This window comes from Synchiropus splendidus, chromosome 16 (genome assembly GCF_027744825.2).
Source record: "Synchiropus splendidus isolate RoL2022-P1 chromosome 16, RoL_Sspl_1.0, whole genome shotgun sequence".
NCBI classification, from domain to species: Eukaryota; Metazoa; Chordata; class Actinopteri; order Syngnathiformes; family Callionymidae; genus Synchiropus; species Synchiropus splendidus.
Genome location: NC_071349.1, coordinates 20,967,708 through 20,980,853, shown reverse-complemented (window position 1 = coordinate 20,980,853; position 13,146 = coordinate 20,967,708). Strand labels below are relative to the sequence as shown.

The following is a 13,146-nucleotide window of genomic DNA, read 5'->3' as shown; positions in this document are numbered from 1 at the left end:
CGTGACAACAGAGTCCCGCTGAGCCTGACGGTGGTGCTGGCCGTCACCTGAATAGTTTTTGCTGAGTCCAGAAGCCTCTTCTTTGTTGCGTGATTTCAGTGTCAGTCTCATCAGAAGCCAGGAAATGAGAGTGAGAGGAGACTGAAGCGAGCCGCCCCTTGTGCTCGCCCAAAAGGAACCGCCTCATCAATGACCTAGGGTTAAGGCAGCGCCTCGGCCAGCCATCTCTCCCTCGGCAGCGAGCCAGGCCGACGGCAGCCTTCACCAGATCCACGTCCATGATGGTGAGGAGAGAACCAGGGCACAGGCCAAATGTTCCACTTCCTGTGTGAGAGGGGGGACTGGTGGCGGCTGGGGAGGCTGTGACCATAAGCCCCGCGTCCCTCTGTATTCCTCCTCTCATTCCTGGGAACCGGCGATGCCTCCTTCTGCCTCCAGCCTGAGGAGGAGTGTGGTGCGACATGGTGCAGGTCTCTGCCAGAGTCAGGCACTGCACAAGGCCCCAAGATGCAGATGGCAAAAACACCTTCTCCATGAGCACGTTTGGGAAACTGAAGTCAAGAGTAGAAAAAGCGTTCAATTCCAGTCAAAAAACATTTACAAACACACACACGCGTTATAATGTCAACAAAAGAAGAGGAGTAAAGACAAAGCAGAGACAACACCAACAATGGACGAGGAACAGGAAAAAGAGCTGGACAAACAAGGAGCCCTCAAATATTGGAAACATGATTTGACAGTTGAAAAGTTTGGCCAACTCAAGATCAGGAATGGAACGTGTGGGGCAGTGAGTTTGGCACATAAGCTGCAAACCCCTCCTGCTGGGAAGAGGCGGCACGTCAGGCGAGAGCCGACAGTCTTCACCTTTCTCGCTGTCGGGATCAAGTCATTTCAAGGTCAAAGTCCTGTGGCGGAAATCCGGTCAAAGTGAGGCAGGCCAGTGACCCGCACCTCTCGAACGGAGCTGCGACTTGCTCAGCAACGAGTCTCCAAGCCCTTCACTTTTGCTGAGCACTGTCGAGGTTGACCGTCACAAAACGCACTCTGAAATCTGCGGCGAATGCTCTCGTAGCTGCGGCACGGTGCTCCAGCCGGCTGTTCTCACAGGGCCCCCCCGGCGTGCTCCAGTCCCCTGCGAGCTGCTGCGGACGGACTTGGTGCCCCCGTGTTTGCTTTCACTGCCTGCCCCGCTGTTGGTCCTGCTCCGCCGCCTAAGCCTCCCTCCCCGCCACCGCGAATCCAACCCGCTTGCCGTCATCGGAGCGGCTTGTTTGGGCATGATGCGGCCAACAGTTGGGGCTACGCTGGGGGAGAGGCGGAGCTCTTCTGCCAATCCTGCGCTAGGCCAGCAAGCTAGCATGCTGGTTCGCTGCTACTGGCGCGACAGACGACAGGATTTGTGAACACTGTTCAGGCTTCAGTTGGCTGGCAGCACTTGGCTTTGGAGAGTCACCTGCTGTGGAGTGTGAAAGCAGGAGAACGTCCCCTCGATATATTTCCGGCGCCACACACGCGCTTGAGTTGGGGTCCCAGCACAAGCTGATGATGTGGCATCAGAGGAGCCTGCAGCACGAGGGGACTTCACTCATGCTTGAGTTCCCACTGACTGTCTGGTCACGGAGCAGCAGTTGGTCAGCTCCGGTGTGAACCATGGGCTCCATCTGAAGGAGCGCGCCTGGCTCACCAGCCAAAGCAACTCCACGTCAGTATGGACACCACGCCTCTTCGGCATCTGTCGTGAGCTGTGGTGCGCCGAGGACAGGAGTCCAGCCGCGGACGACGGAAGCAGACAGAAGTGAAACCAGGAGAGATCCTGAGGCAGGGATGCAACAGAGAGCCAGCCAGGCCCGGTGGCAGGACGGGGCGGTGTCCGTCTCTGACCCGGGGTCACCGTCTCCCTCTCGTCGTCCTGTCCAGCCCTCCGCTCATTCTGGTTCCACGTCACAATCCAATTCGGTCCCGGCCAAATGGGAATAACGTGACCTATTTTTGGTTGGGTTTGACTCTCGTCAGCCTGATATCTGGGTCACCCGGGGACAGCAGCTTACTCTCCACTTGCTCTCCTGGCTCAGTGGAAAGATACAAATGGATTAGCCGGAGAGAGTTCAACGCTGGCGGCCCGGCTGGGCCTGGACTGGACCCTGGGTCCTGGTGCCTTTAATACGGGCCAAGTGGGGAGAGGGAGAGGGGAGGGAGGGGGGTGAGGAAGGCCAAAGATCCAATCCTGGGATTTAGGTTGTTGCTTAGATGCAAGATGAAGAGAGCAGAATCAAATTGTGTCCAGGCGACACACATGGATGGATGGATGGATGATGGGTGGATGGGTGGATGATGGATGGATGGATGATGGATGGATGGATGGATGGATGGATGGATGATGGATGGATGGGTGGATGATGGATGGATGGATGATGGATGGATGGATGGATGGATGGATGGATGATGGATGGATGGATGGATGGATGGAGGGATGATGGGTGGATGGGTGGATGATGGATGGATGGATGGGTGGATGGAGGGATGATGGGTGGATGGGTGGATGATGGATGGATGATGGGTGGATGGATGGATGGATGGATGGATGGATGATGGATGGATGGATGGAGGGATGATGGGTGGATGGGTGGATGATGGATGGATGGATGATGGATGGATGGATGGATGGATGGATGGATGGATGATGGATGGATGGATGGAGGGATGATGGGTGGATGGGTGGATGATGGATGGATGATGGGTGGATGGGTGGATGATGGATGGATGGATGGATGGATGATGGATGGATGGATGGAGGGATGATGGGTGGATGGGTGGATGATGGGTGGATGGATGGATGGATGGATGGATGGATGATGGATGGATGGATGGAGGGATGATGGGTGGATGGGTGGATGATGGATGGATGGATGGATGGATGGATGGATGGATGATGGATGGATGGATGGAGGGATGATGGGTGGATGGGTGGATGATGGATGGATGATGGGTGGATGGGTGGATGATGGATGGATGGATGGATGGATGATGGATGGATGGATGGGTGGATGGAGGGATGATGGATGGAGGGATGATGGGTGGATGGAGGGATGATGGATGGAGGGATGATGGGTGGATGGAGGGATGATGGATGGAGGGATGATGGGTGGATGGATGGGTGGATGGAGGGATGATGGATGGAGGGATGATGGGTGGATGGAGGGATGATGGATGGATGGATGGATGATGGATGGATAGATGGATGGGTGGATGGATGATGGATGGATGGATTGATGGGTGGATGGATGATGGGTGCAGACCCTGACTCACAGCTGTAACCAGTCAAGTCGTCGTCAGCTGCCAATGGACTTGTGATCTTGACCTTTGACCTCCCAATAGAGACGGTCGTCATGGCGAGTGCTGATGTTGCGGACACTTTCTCTGCTCCCTGAGGCTTTCGCCGGTTGCTAGGCAACCTCACTTTGAAGGCTGCTAGTTGTTACGGTGCTAAATTTGGCTCAGGCTGCTGTGTTTAGGAAGGAGGTGCCCTCTCCTGCGGGGCAGGTGCCGGGGCTTCACCACCTTCTGCTGAGTGACGGCGCTGTGGTGTCTCGCTGCTCAAACTTTGACATCAGCGCTCACCAGCGTGGGGGGGAGGGGGGGGAGGGGTGTGCGCGTGTGTGACCTAGATTCACTCGGCTGCGTCTTTGATGAGCGGCGCTTACACCACACACAATTTGTCGTGTGGAAGGAGACAGAGAGGAACGTCGGAGGAGCCTCACCTCGCTCTCACACTCAAGCGAATTCCCTTCAACCATCTCTGTCACCACCCCTCAGTCGCCATGGCCACTGATGAACCGACGGAGTGGTGTTGCCATGGTAACCGCAGCTAAGCCTGTGGCTGCCATGAGAGCCATCGCAGAGACCCACCGAGGCCAGACAACAAAATGGCGGCAAGATTACAAAGCCAGCCAGAAAACAAAGGGACACACAGGCGCACGCAGGTTTGTCTGGCCATCCTTGTCTCCATCACCCTTTCCCCAGCCTCCCCCCTACACACATGGCTGACCTGGACCAGGACTCGACTGAAGTCTTCATCCTCCACTTGGGCTGGACCTCGGGGGCCCAGCCAAAGGGCCCCAACATTGGTCCTCAGTGCTTACACACACACACACACACACACACACACACACACACAGACACACACACACACGCGCGCGCGCGGCCCCCCTCTGGCGCCGGGCTCTGCCCTCCATCACCACTGCGCCACGGTTGCCACGGAAACCTGCTGCATGCCGGTGTGTGTGTGTGTGTGTGTGTGCGTGCTGGCGGGGGATTGGCTGCTGGGCCTGATGCTTTCCAATCAAACCTGTTACTGGGGTCCCCACCTGGCAACCAGGACGCCCTCCACTGACCAGACCAGGAAGTGCTTCTCGGCCTCCGGGACGGCGCCTGAACCTCATCTATGTAGTGCCACGCCTCAGACGGTGTGACGCCGTGGTGCGAGGCCGGGGGAGCGGCTCCAGCGGCTCCAGCGTCTGAAGGATAGACTCGTCCATCTCCTCTCAGCCCTGCTGCTGCCCCCCGTTTCATTTGGTTTGATTCAAGGTGTTTGGTTTGTTTTGATGAGGAACAATTGTTACGTTGGAAAATAAAGTGAAACCCAGGTTGGGATTGATCCATTTCTGACCCTGGGTGCTAGAACCTTCCTAGTTGGGGATGGGACGAGGACCAGGCCTGGGCAGCACATGTCCAGCCCGGTGGAGCGCAGGAGTCATGCTGTCGCTCCATGGGAAGCGGCCTCACCGTGGGACGGGCTGCCAGCCAGACGGTCACCGAACTCCAGTGAGAGCGCGGCAGCTCCGTCCTCTCACCTGAGGGATCCGCCACAAAGACGGAGCTGCTCGGGGACGGCAGCGTTCCTCACGAAATGGGGCGCGTCCTCCTCGCTCTCTGTGTGTGTGTGTGTGTGGAGGCGCAGGTTGGTCGGCTCCTCCGATGCTATTTGTCACTTCCATCTGAAGGCAAGACTCTGGCCGCGGCAGCTGAGCCTGTCGAGCAGAAGGTAAGCAAGCAGACGCAGGAGGCGGTTGGCAACACGTCGCCATGGCAACGGTGGAGTTGCAGCACGGGAGGTCCTGCAGCCACTCGCCCCCGACAGAGGAAGAGGCTGCGCCTCCTCGAGGTGAGTTTGCTTGTGACGCTGGTACAACTTGAATCTTCCCGAATAAACTCACGCAAAAGAAGATTCAAGTTCAAGTTGCTTTCACAAAAGTGGAGCAGCGTCTTGGCAAGATGACGGGCGTTCATCACATTTGCCTCCACAGTCACCGCATGAGCTGAGCTTCTGTCAAAGGTCAGCATTGGCGTGTTTGTGGCGGCCGGCCGGGACGTGCTGTGCAGCCGAGGCCATCGCCGCGTCCCTCGGTGGAGACCGGAAAAGTGGCTCCCAGAAACACAAAGTTTCCCGGCTCCGGAGCACGTTGGTCGTCTGGGAAAGCCATCGGCCCACGGAGGGAGGGGAGAGGTGTCTGCCTGCGCCGGAGCCTCTCGCTCCACAGGCGCCAGTGAAGCGGAGCGGAGAGGGCCGGGGCCCCGCCCCCTTCCCTCTCAGCCCCCGCCGTCCAGTCGGACAAGGCCTCATCACACACTCGGCCCCAGTCAGCAGGTCCTTGGGCTGTGGGAGGAAACCGGAGTACCCGGAGAAACCCCCCACAGGCAGGACATGCCACTTCCGCCCAGAAGGGCCACCACAGTTGTGACGCTGCCCGGGCTGCGGGTGCGGCGCCACTGTCCGATGCTTCCTGTTCCACCTTCTTGTGCCGGGGCAGACGACGGGCCCAGACGGGCCCAGAGGCCTCCGGGGGAAGGCAGCGACGCCCTCTTGTGTTCAGCATGCTTCTGGCCGCGCTGTCCGCTGGTCAGCCGACTAACCTTCAGCAGCGTTAGCACAGCGCCAGCTCTGCTAGCATGTCAGCGATGCACTCGCCAACAAAGCTGGTGGCGTTTGGGCCTCCCAGCAGCCGCAGCAGGAGCTCCCAGCTCCTCCTGAGGGAGGGAGACGCTCCCTGCTGCAGACTCCCCGCAGCACTCCAGAGAGTCAGCCTCTCTCCCCAGGGAACAGCTGCCTCAGAGGCGGCTCAGTTGGCAGGTCCTGGTGAGCTGAAGTGCATCAGCAAAGACACGGTCTGGTCCCAGTGTGAGGCGCTGAAGACCCTCCCTCGGGCAGCTTTAGATGATCACCAGGGCAAAGACTCCCCAAAGGTCCGGCAGCAACCTGCGGAGCCTCAGAGGGAGGGTGCTCCACCGAGGCCCACCAGCACATCCGTCCACCGTCCTCCTCTCTCGTGGGACCCCCACGCCTGAGCTGGAGGCCGGAGGCAGCTCCTGCGACAGTCTCTCTCTCTCGAACCAAGTCAGTCCCGGGGGTCAGAAACGCCACTCTCGCTGACTTGGCTTTCACCGGGTGTCACATCTCGGGCCAGGAGGTTCAGGATGGAAAGATGAGCCGGGTCTGTGGGAATTGTGAGGCCGATGGGAAGAGAAACCCTGGTAACACATTCCACAGGAGCCGCCCCTCCCTCCCTCCCTCCCTCCTCAGTCTTTTGTTCACGCTGAAAGGCAGAGGGGTTACAGGGTTTCTCCCTTCAGGGTGTCCATACACCCCCCTCCAGAAGACAGTGACCTCATCCTGACTCACTGGGCTCCAGGTTGGAGAGAGCAATGAAGCATCATCATCATCAGTCGACAACACGCCGGGCTTCAACAGGAAATTCCTTTTGACAGCCGCTCTGCTGACTCAGGGCTCTGGGTGAGAAGGAATGTAAATGGGGCTCAGTGGGACCCCCCCCCCCACACCCTCAGCAGCGGCCATCTTGACAGCGCAGAGAACAGGGCGTGTCACGGGTGAGAGGGGCCCGGGAGACTCGCTGGGCGACCAACAGCGGCTCATCCCGTCCGCCACACGGATGACGGAGAAAAGGAGTGGCCGCTGGGGCTTGAGCCGGGGCGACAGCGCCCTCTGGCGCGCAGGCCTGGGTCCTGCATGTGGCCGTTGAAGATGGGGAGCTTGTTTTCTTCCGCGACAGATTCTGGCAACACGCCTGCATCTGACGCTGCGTCATTTTAGTCTTTACGAGGGCCACACATAGGAGAAAGGCTGACAGGCTGTCAAGACTCACGAGAGTCATGCCGCAGCAGACAGGGAGCTCACCCGGGGTCACTGTGGCGACCCTCGTCTCCAAGCAAAGCAGCTCCGACACCATCACCAGCCAGGCGCCTCGTTCACCATGAACCCTTTAATGATCGATATCCATTGAAAAATAGAGGCCAAGACCCCGATTCAGAAAATAATGTGGCAGTTTGGAGAAGAAAAGGAAAACAGCAGACGCGACACACAGGCCAAGAACCAGACATGCAACGCGTCTGTACAGGGAAACCATCTGCAGCAGGTGTTCTGGCATCATGTCATGCGATCCGCAGCACATAATACAACATTCCGGCTGTTGTGCATAAACACCACAGCTCCAGCCGCACGGCTCTTATCCGCAGGGCAGATGGAGCGGGATCTGGGGACAGGACAAGCGTGTGCCACGGCTTCTCACCCAGCTGAGAGTGAAGCGGGTCAGCGGTGGGCCGCGGCGACCGCCCACAATGAGCAGCATCTTCAAGGTTAAGGCTATTGCTCTGGCTACAGTTGAATCCTCTGCCCACCTCGTCCAGACACAGATGACGTGGATCATTGAAGTATGAAGAAGCTCATCCAGCCCCGCGCTCACCCCACACGTGTGTGTGTGTGTGTGTGAAGGAGCAGACTCATGTTGGTTTGCCGCTCCACAGAAAGCCCAACTGACAGACATGACACGTGACAGTGTGGCCAAAGAAATAAATCAGGTTAAGCGTGGCTCATCGGCCGACAGCTGGGGGGCGCTCACTCCCAGTTCTCCCAGTCCTCGTCCAGCTGCTGAAAACAAAGCAAAAAGCAGGCGTTAGCCGGGCCCTTCGCTTCGCGCAGAGCGTGGCCCTGCGCCCACGTTTGTCGTCCTGGCAGAAATGGCTCTTTCAGCGGCCTTTGCTGAATGTAGCACAGACTCCTGTTCACGGTTCAAGGTCTTTGCATTGGGCCTGGACAACAGGCTTCTCCACACTCAGGTAGAACTCAAGGCACGGCTGAGCTTCACTAAAGCAACGGTGGCCTCAGCACGACGAAACAAGTCAGGACTCATTTGAGGAGGAGTTCATCATCAAAGTCCAGACTGGCTCCCAACTTGCCCCTGATCATAGCACTACAGAAATGTTGGCAAATCCAAGTCACTCTTGACCCACATTTGAAGTGAATAATCCGTTTGTCGTCGGCCTGGAGACTCAAGTGACACGCTTGCAGAAGACGGACGGAACATTAGGCTTGAATGAAGTCACGCGGAGTCTAACACAAAGGAAACAGTTCTTTGTAGTGAAGCGAGCTGGTTACTGCGCAGTGGTGTGCCGTGTTGGTGGAGAGGACTTGCTCGGGCGGTGTGCAAGCGCAGCAGAGCGGCTGCTGACATGGCGGCACGACGCATGTGGGTGGGAGTGGGGCTGAGAGCAGAGGGACTCACCTCTCCAGAAGCTTCCATTTTAGACAGGGCCATCTGCACCTCCTCCTCTGTCATGTCCAGGTCGAAGTCTTTCTCCCAGTCCTCGCTCACGTCAGTGCTGGATCCTTCAGGACAAAACCAAAGTGTGAAGAAGCGCAGCTTCTGCCCAGACGTGTGCAAACCCTTCCTCTACCTTTCTTGCCGTTGTTGGAGGGGGTGGACTTCCCGCTGTCAGAGTTCAACTCAAACACTCTCAGGTCTTGAGGGCCCTCCTGCTTGGGCGCAGGCGTTTCCTCCGCTGGAGCTAGCTCCTCAGCCTCGTCTTTAAGGTCAACGCTGGCCATCTTCTCCTCCAAGCGGCCCAGCGTGGACTCGGGGTGCAAGTCCACCTGCGTGGGCAGACTGAGCGTGTCGCTGCTGGCAGAGAGGGTGGGCTCATGGTCTTCACTCGGAGACAAAGCGGGAGTCATCAGCGTGGCCTCGGTGGGCGAAGTGGAGGCGGCGTGCACGTGGGCGGAGCTCAAGCTGAGCCCAGAGGACGAAGCTCCGCCGAGGAAGTCACCTGACCCGAGCAAAGAGTGGACAGACATGTGGTTTAGGTGGAGACACGAGCTGACGCCAATGCTCCGCTGCCTTCTCACTCTCAAGCAACAACAAACTGGGTTCCTTTTCCTACCCTCCTCCTCCTCCTCCTCCCCCCAGCCGAGCGTCTCAGGATGAGACGTCTGATCTGCTCTCTGCTTCAGGGCCACTCTCCTTGCTTCGTCCTAAAAGCAGTTCCAAAATGACAGTGATGTTCCAAACAAACTCCAACGACTCACTGTGTTGTGTTGTGTTGTGTTGTGCATCAGCGCTCATTCGTTGCCGTGTTTTCATCGTTACGGCTCATGGAGCACGGAGAGTTTTCGGCGCTCAGGAAGCAGCGGTGACTCGCAGACACTCGCCGCTCTGAGCCTGACATTCGAACGCTCCGCATGCTGCCCCCCCCCCCGAGCCAGATGAGCCTTTCTCAGGTGTGGTTTTAAGACGGTTGAATGTGAAGCTTTTGCAAACCTTCATCAAAGAGGTTGAAGACAGCTGCTTTGGCTCTCCCTCAGTTTTACAGTCTAAAGAGCGTCACGCTGGCAACAATGTTGAGCCTCGCCATATCAAAGCCATGACATCACAGGCCTTTCATTGAACCCTAAAGCGCTCAAATGGCGGTGTTTTCGCCCGCAGCTCTGCCAGCAGAGACGAGCTACTGGAGGCTGAAAACAGCGCTTTTTCAACACTTTAAATGTAAATGTGTGAGGAGGTGATGACTCCAGTTCAGAACTGAGTCAGTCTCCATGCTGGACCCGTTTTCAAAACTCGAGGATCACTAGAAGTGACCCTCATGCATCTTCCGCGGCTCATGGACCGGTGCGGCTCATGTATGAAAAAGATCTATTTTCCTTCTTAGGTGTCGTGGGTCGGAAAATACGGAAGTCACAGGCTGCGTCAGGCTGAGGCTGTTGGACTGTCTCCCTCCCTTCATCAGACACGCGCGCGCGCGCGCGCACACACACACCTAGGCTGGCGCACGTCATCGTCGTAACAAGCTTTTGTTGGAGGCGAAAAATACTTTAGTTTAAGCGGCTGCGCTAGATCGAACCAGCAGGGGGCGCAGCGGTAGTTGACAACAATCAGAATCAGAATCCGTTTCACCTGATCCAACTGGAAGACTTTGTAAAAATATCGCTGCCAGAATTCGGAATGAGAAACAGCAGCTGGAACCTGCAAAAGTCAGGAGTGAGTCAGGCGGAGCAGGCCACAGCACGACGTGTATTTGGCGCAGAAGAGGACCCACCATCTTGGTGTAAAGAGCGCGGACCGAGGCGCTGCTGACCAACAGTTCAGACACCTCTCCTTTCTTCTCCTCCAAGCTGAAGGTGGCGAGCCATCTGTCAAACAACTCTGGGGGACCTTCAAAGACGACAAATATCAGCGATGCACTCAGCAATGCTCATGACCAGTCAAGCCAGCGGGCGTCTCCAGGAAGCAGACAACTTGATCGGTTCCTGCCGACTCAGCTATCTCAAGCTGAAAATCAAACCCTGAGAGACGGCTCTTGGTAATATGGGCTGGAGGCTCACCATCGGGCTCGTTGCAGTACGTGGCAGGGTCGGCCTGCAGACTGTAAAGACGAGCCTGGCCAGGAGACACAAAGTTGCTTCCATCAGCAGATCCCAGTGAGGACCCAGGTGCCACCCTGCCCACGCACAAACACCAACCTTGAAACCGTCGTACACTTCTGTGGTTCCAGCCGGCGTGGCCACTAAAGTTATGACCTCGCAGTCGACGGTCTTGTCCGGCGGTGGAGCAAGCGTGTCCGAGATGACGCCCAAGAAACTGGAGATGCTTTTCTTCACCTTCTCAGTGGTCTCGGATGAGCCCTCCACCTTTTCACAAAAGCATTCCAATTATGTTTGGGACGCCGGCGAGTTCAACACAGGACTGAGACGAACGCACAGCAAGCTTGTTCTTGACAGCTGTAGCTGTGGCGGCGATGGAGCAGGCCGTGTCATGCTGCACCACGGTGGAGAACTCGCTCAGATCTCGCTTGATGAACTCTAAAGCTTCAGATGACTGCAAAAGAACATCTCAGTTACAAAAGCAAAACAGGTTCAGGTCAGATATTTCCTGCTCAGTCGGCCTGAAATTTGCCACAAATTACAGCTATGCATGAGAGCATCACCGACACCTTCAGGAGCGCACCTCTCACCAACAGAACCTGGGTACTGTATCAGAGTTAGCCAAGGTTAAGGGCCACTTCATTTCATTTCATTTCTGGAGCTAAAGTATCAACAACTTCTGGTGGGTTTCCTTCACATAAGCAGATCACACACACGAAGACTAAGCAAAGTCCACCAAGTTTCCCAGTATCCCACAAGGTGTTTCGCTGCAGCTACGCCACAGTGGAACACAAAAAGAAGATCCTTGCATTGCAGTTTTGTCTGCATAGTTCCCATCTTTAAAGGTCATGTGGAAGACTGCACAAAATTGGCCGTTTCCATGGCCAAGTCCGTCGACCTCCGGACATGCTGAACGTGGCATGTAGGTAACAGAGGCCTCCCTCCGAGGTGAGGGAACCCTGACCTCATCTCAACCAGACCATCCCACCCAAATGACAACCTCCGACAATATTTTGGTTCCATGAATCGCTCTCTTGAATGGACCCTTTAGCAGGGTCGTCGTGGAAACCCAATCCACCACACTATCCCCCTTCAGCTGGTCCGCAATGTTTCAACTCCAAGATGAGGAGGGTTCCTTTTGAACTGAGCGTCAGTCGGAGATGCAAACGAACGGTATCCACCTTGTCTTTGACGGCTTGAATGCTCTGCTGCAGCCAGCCTCCCCACCAGCTCTCCCTGGGAACACAATGGTCAGATGAACACACGAATCACAACACGCACAGCTTCCTTCACGAGCAGCCGGAACTCGAGAGTCGGCACAGCGTCACGCTCGGATCCCAAAACCACGGTGTATTTAATGGACACACAAACCACATTCCACACTTGAGGTGAGGCGCGGGTCATTATGAACACAATATCGGGGCTCAGTTCCGAGAAATGGCGTCCGCAGCAGCGGCAGCCGAGCGATGCTAACGTTAGCCACGGAGCTATGTTTTGGTAAACAAACGCGCTTCCTGGACCGGCTCGCTGCCGTCAACATGGTGAGGCGAATACGGCTCAAACCAGCTGGATCCGCAAGACCACCGGGAGCACAGCGACAGCCCTGGGCCCGTGGAACCGAGCGCGTTCATGGCCAAGAGAAATCAGAAGAACGGGAAAGTACACTTCACTCTTACCCTTCAGCCATCTTCGCGCGATGACGTCATCAGTGTTGGCTGAACTCTCCTCCAGCTGCGCGACTCTTCACACACACACACACGCGAGCTCGTCTTTAACAAGGCATTTACACCGCCTCCAAGCACCTGCCCGTCGAAATCCCACCTTTATAAAATGTTTGAGACTCGTGAGGGGATGTAAGGGGGTGTAAGGTGGCCGTGAAAGGCCAAAACTGACAGGAGCGACGGCGTCTTTGCTGGGACAACGGACACAAGGATCGGCATGAGACGACGGCTGCCGTCTTAAAGAGCTGCACGCCATCATTCTCTCACTGGTTTTCCCGTAAGCGGCACCACAGGTCACGTGGGGGCGTCAAAGGTCCTGCTGCGGACGTCAGACTGCGCCCCCTCGTGGCCATCCTTGGAAGAGCGCTGCTTTTCCTGAACAGTCTTCTTGGTGTCACGGATCCAGGCTGGCGCCGCCTTCAGTGTGAGCATCCGTTTGTTTGGACCTGTGGCTCCTCGCACCCTGCCACACCTGGGGTCACCCGGGGTCGGCCTCTCCTCGCATCACGCCGGCGGGTCGGGCCTCCACCTGCGGCCAGAAGGTCTCACTGGAGACACGGTTTGTCGGCTGATTCAGGAAAGAGTTGCTTCGCTGTGGCATGTTTGATCGAAGCCTTTGTGCTTTGCTTCAGGACGCACTCTGGAAAAGCACCACTTGATCGTCAGTGTGCATGAATCACACAGACAGTCAGTCTGAAGTGGAAAGTTGCGCGTATACAA

At 56.8% G+C, this 13,146-nt stretch overlaps 1 protein-coding gene across 2 annotated transcripts; it reads right to left on the bottom strand.

Moving 5' to 3' along the window:
* Window positions 1-7,259: 7,259 nt before the first annotated feature.
* bsdc1 (BSD domain containing 1) lies at window positions 7,260-12,579 on the bottom strand. 2 transcript variants are annotated; one of them, XM_053845999.1, is made up of 11 exons: window positions 12,382-12,579; window positions 11,887-11,941; window positions 11,043-11,159; window positions 10,805-10,972; window positions 10,667-10,721; window positions 10,381-10,496; window positions 10,239-10,307; window positions 9,229-9,319; window positions 8,746-9,114; window positions 8,574-8,677; window positions 7,260-7,936 (listed from the first exon to the last, which is right to left on the bottom strand). In XM_053845999.1, exons 1-11 carry the CDS (start codon window positions 12,390-12,392, stop codon window positions 7,907-7,909), a joined length of 1,185 nt encoding a protein of 394 aa, XP_053701974.1. In that variant the 5' UTR covers window positions 12,393-12,579; the 3' UTR covers window positions 7,260-7,906. The 2 variants fall into 2 exon arrangements, with proteins under 2 accessions (XP_053701974.1, XP_053701973.1); XM_053845998.1 differs by having other exon boundaries at window positions 7,260-7,939; window positions 12,382-12,576.
* Window positions 12,580-13,146: the final 567 nt, after the last annotated feature.

Bases quoted from the DNA above. Each gene is read 5' to 3' on its own strand.
- bsdc1 (XM_053845998.1), bottom strand. The intron at 11,160-11,886 runs GTGGATACCGTT...GTTCTTTTGCAG, and splicing joins TTCAAGCCGTCAAAGACAAG to TCATCTGAAGCTTTAGAGTT. The intron at 8,678-8,745 runs GTAGAGGAAGGG...TTTGTCCTGAAG, and splicing joins CTCCAACAACGGCAAGAAAG to GATCCAGCACTGACGTGAGC.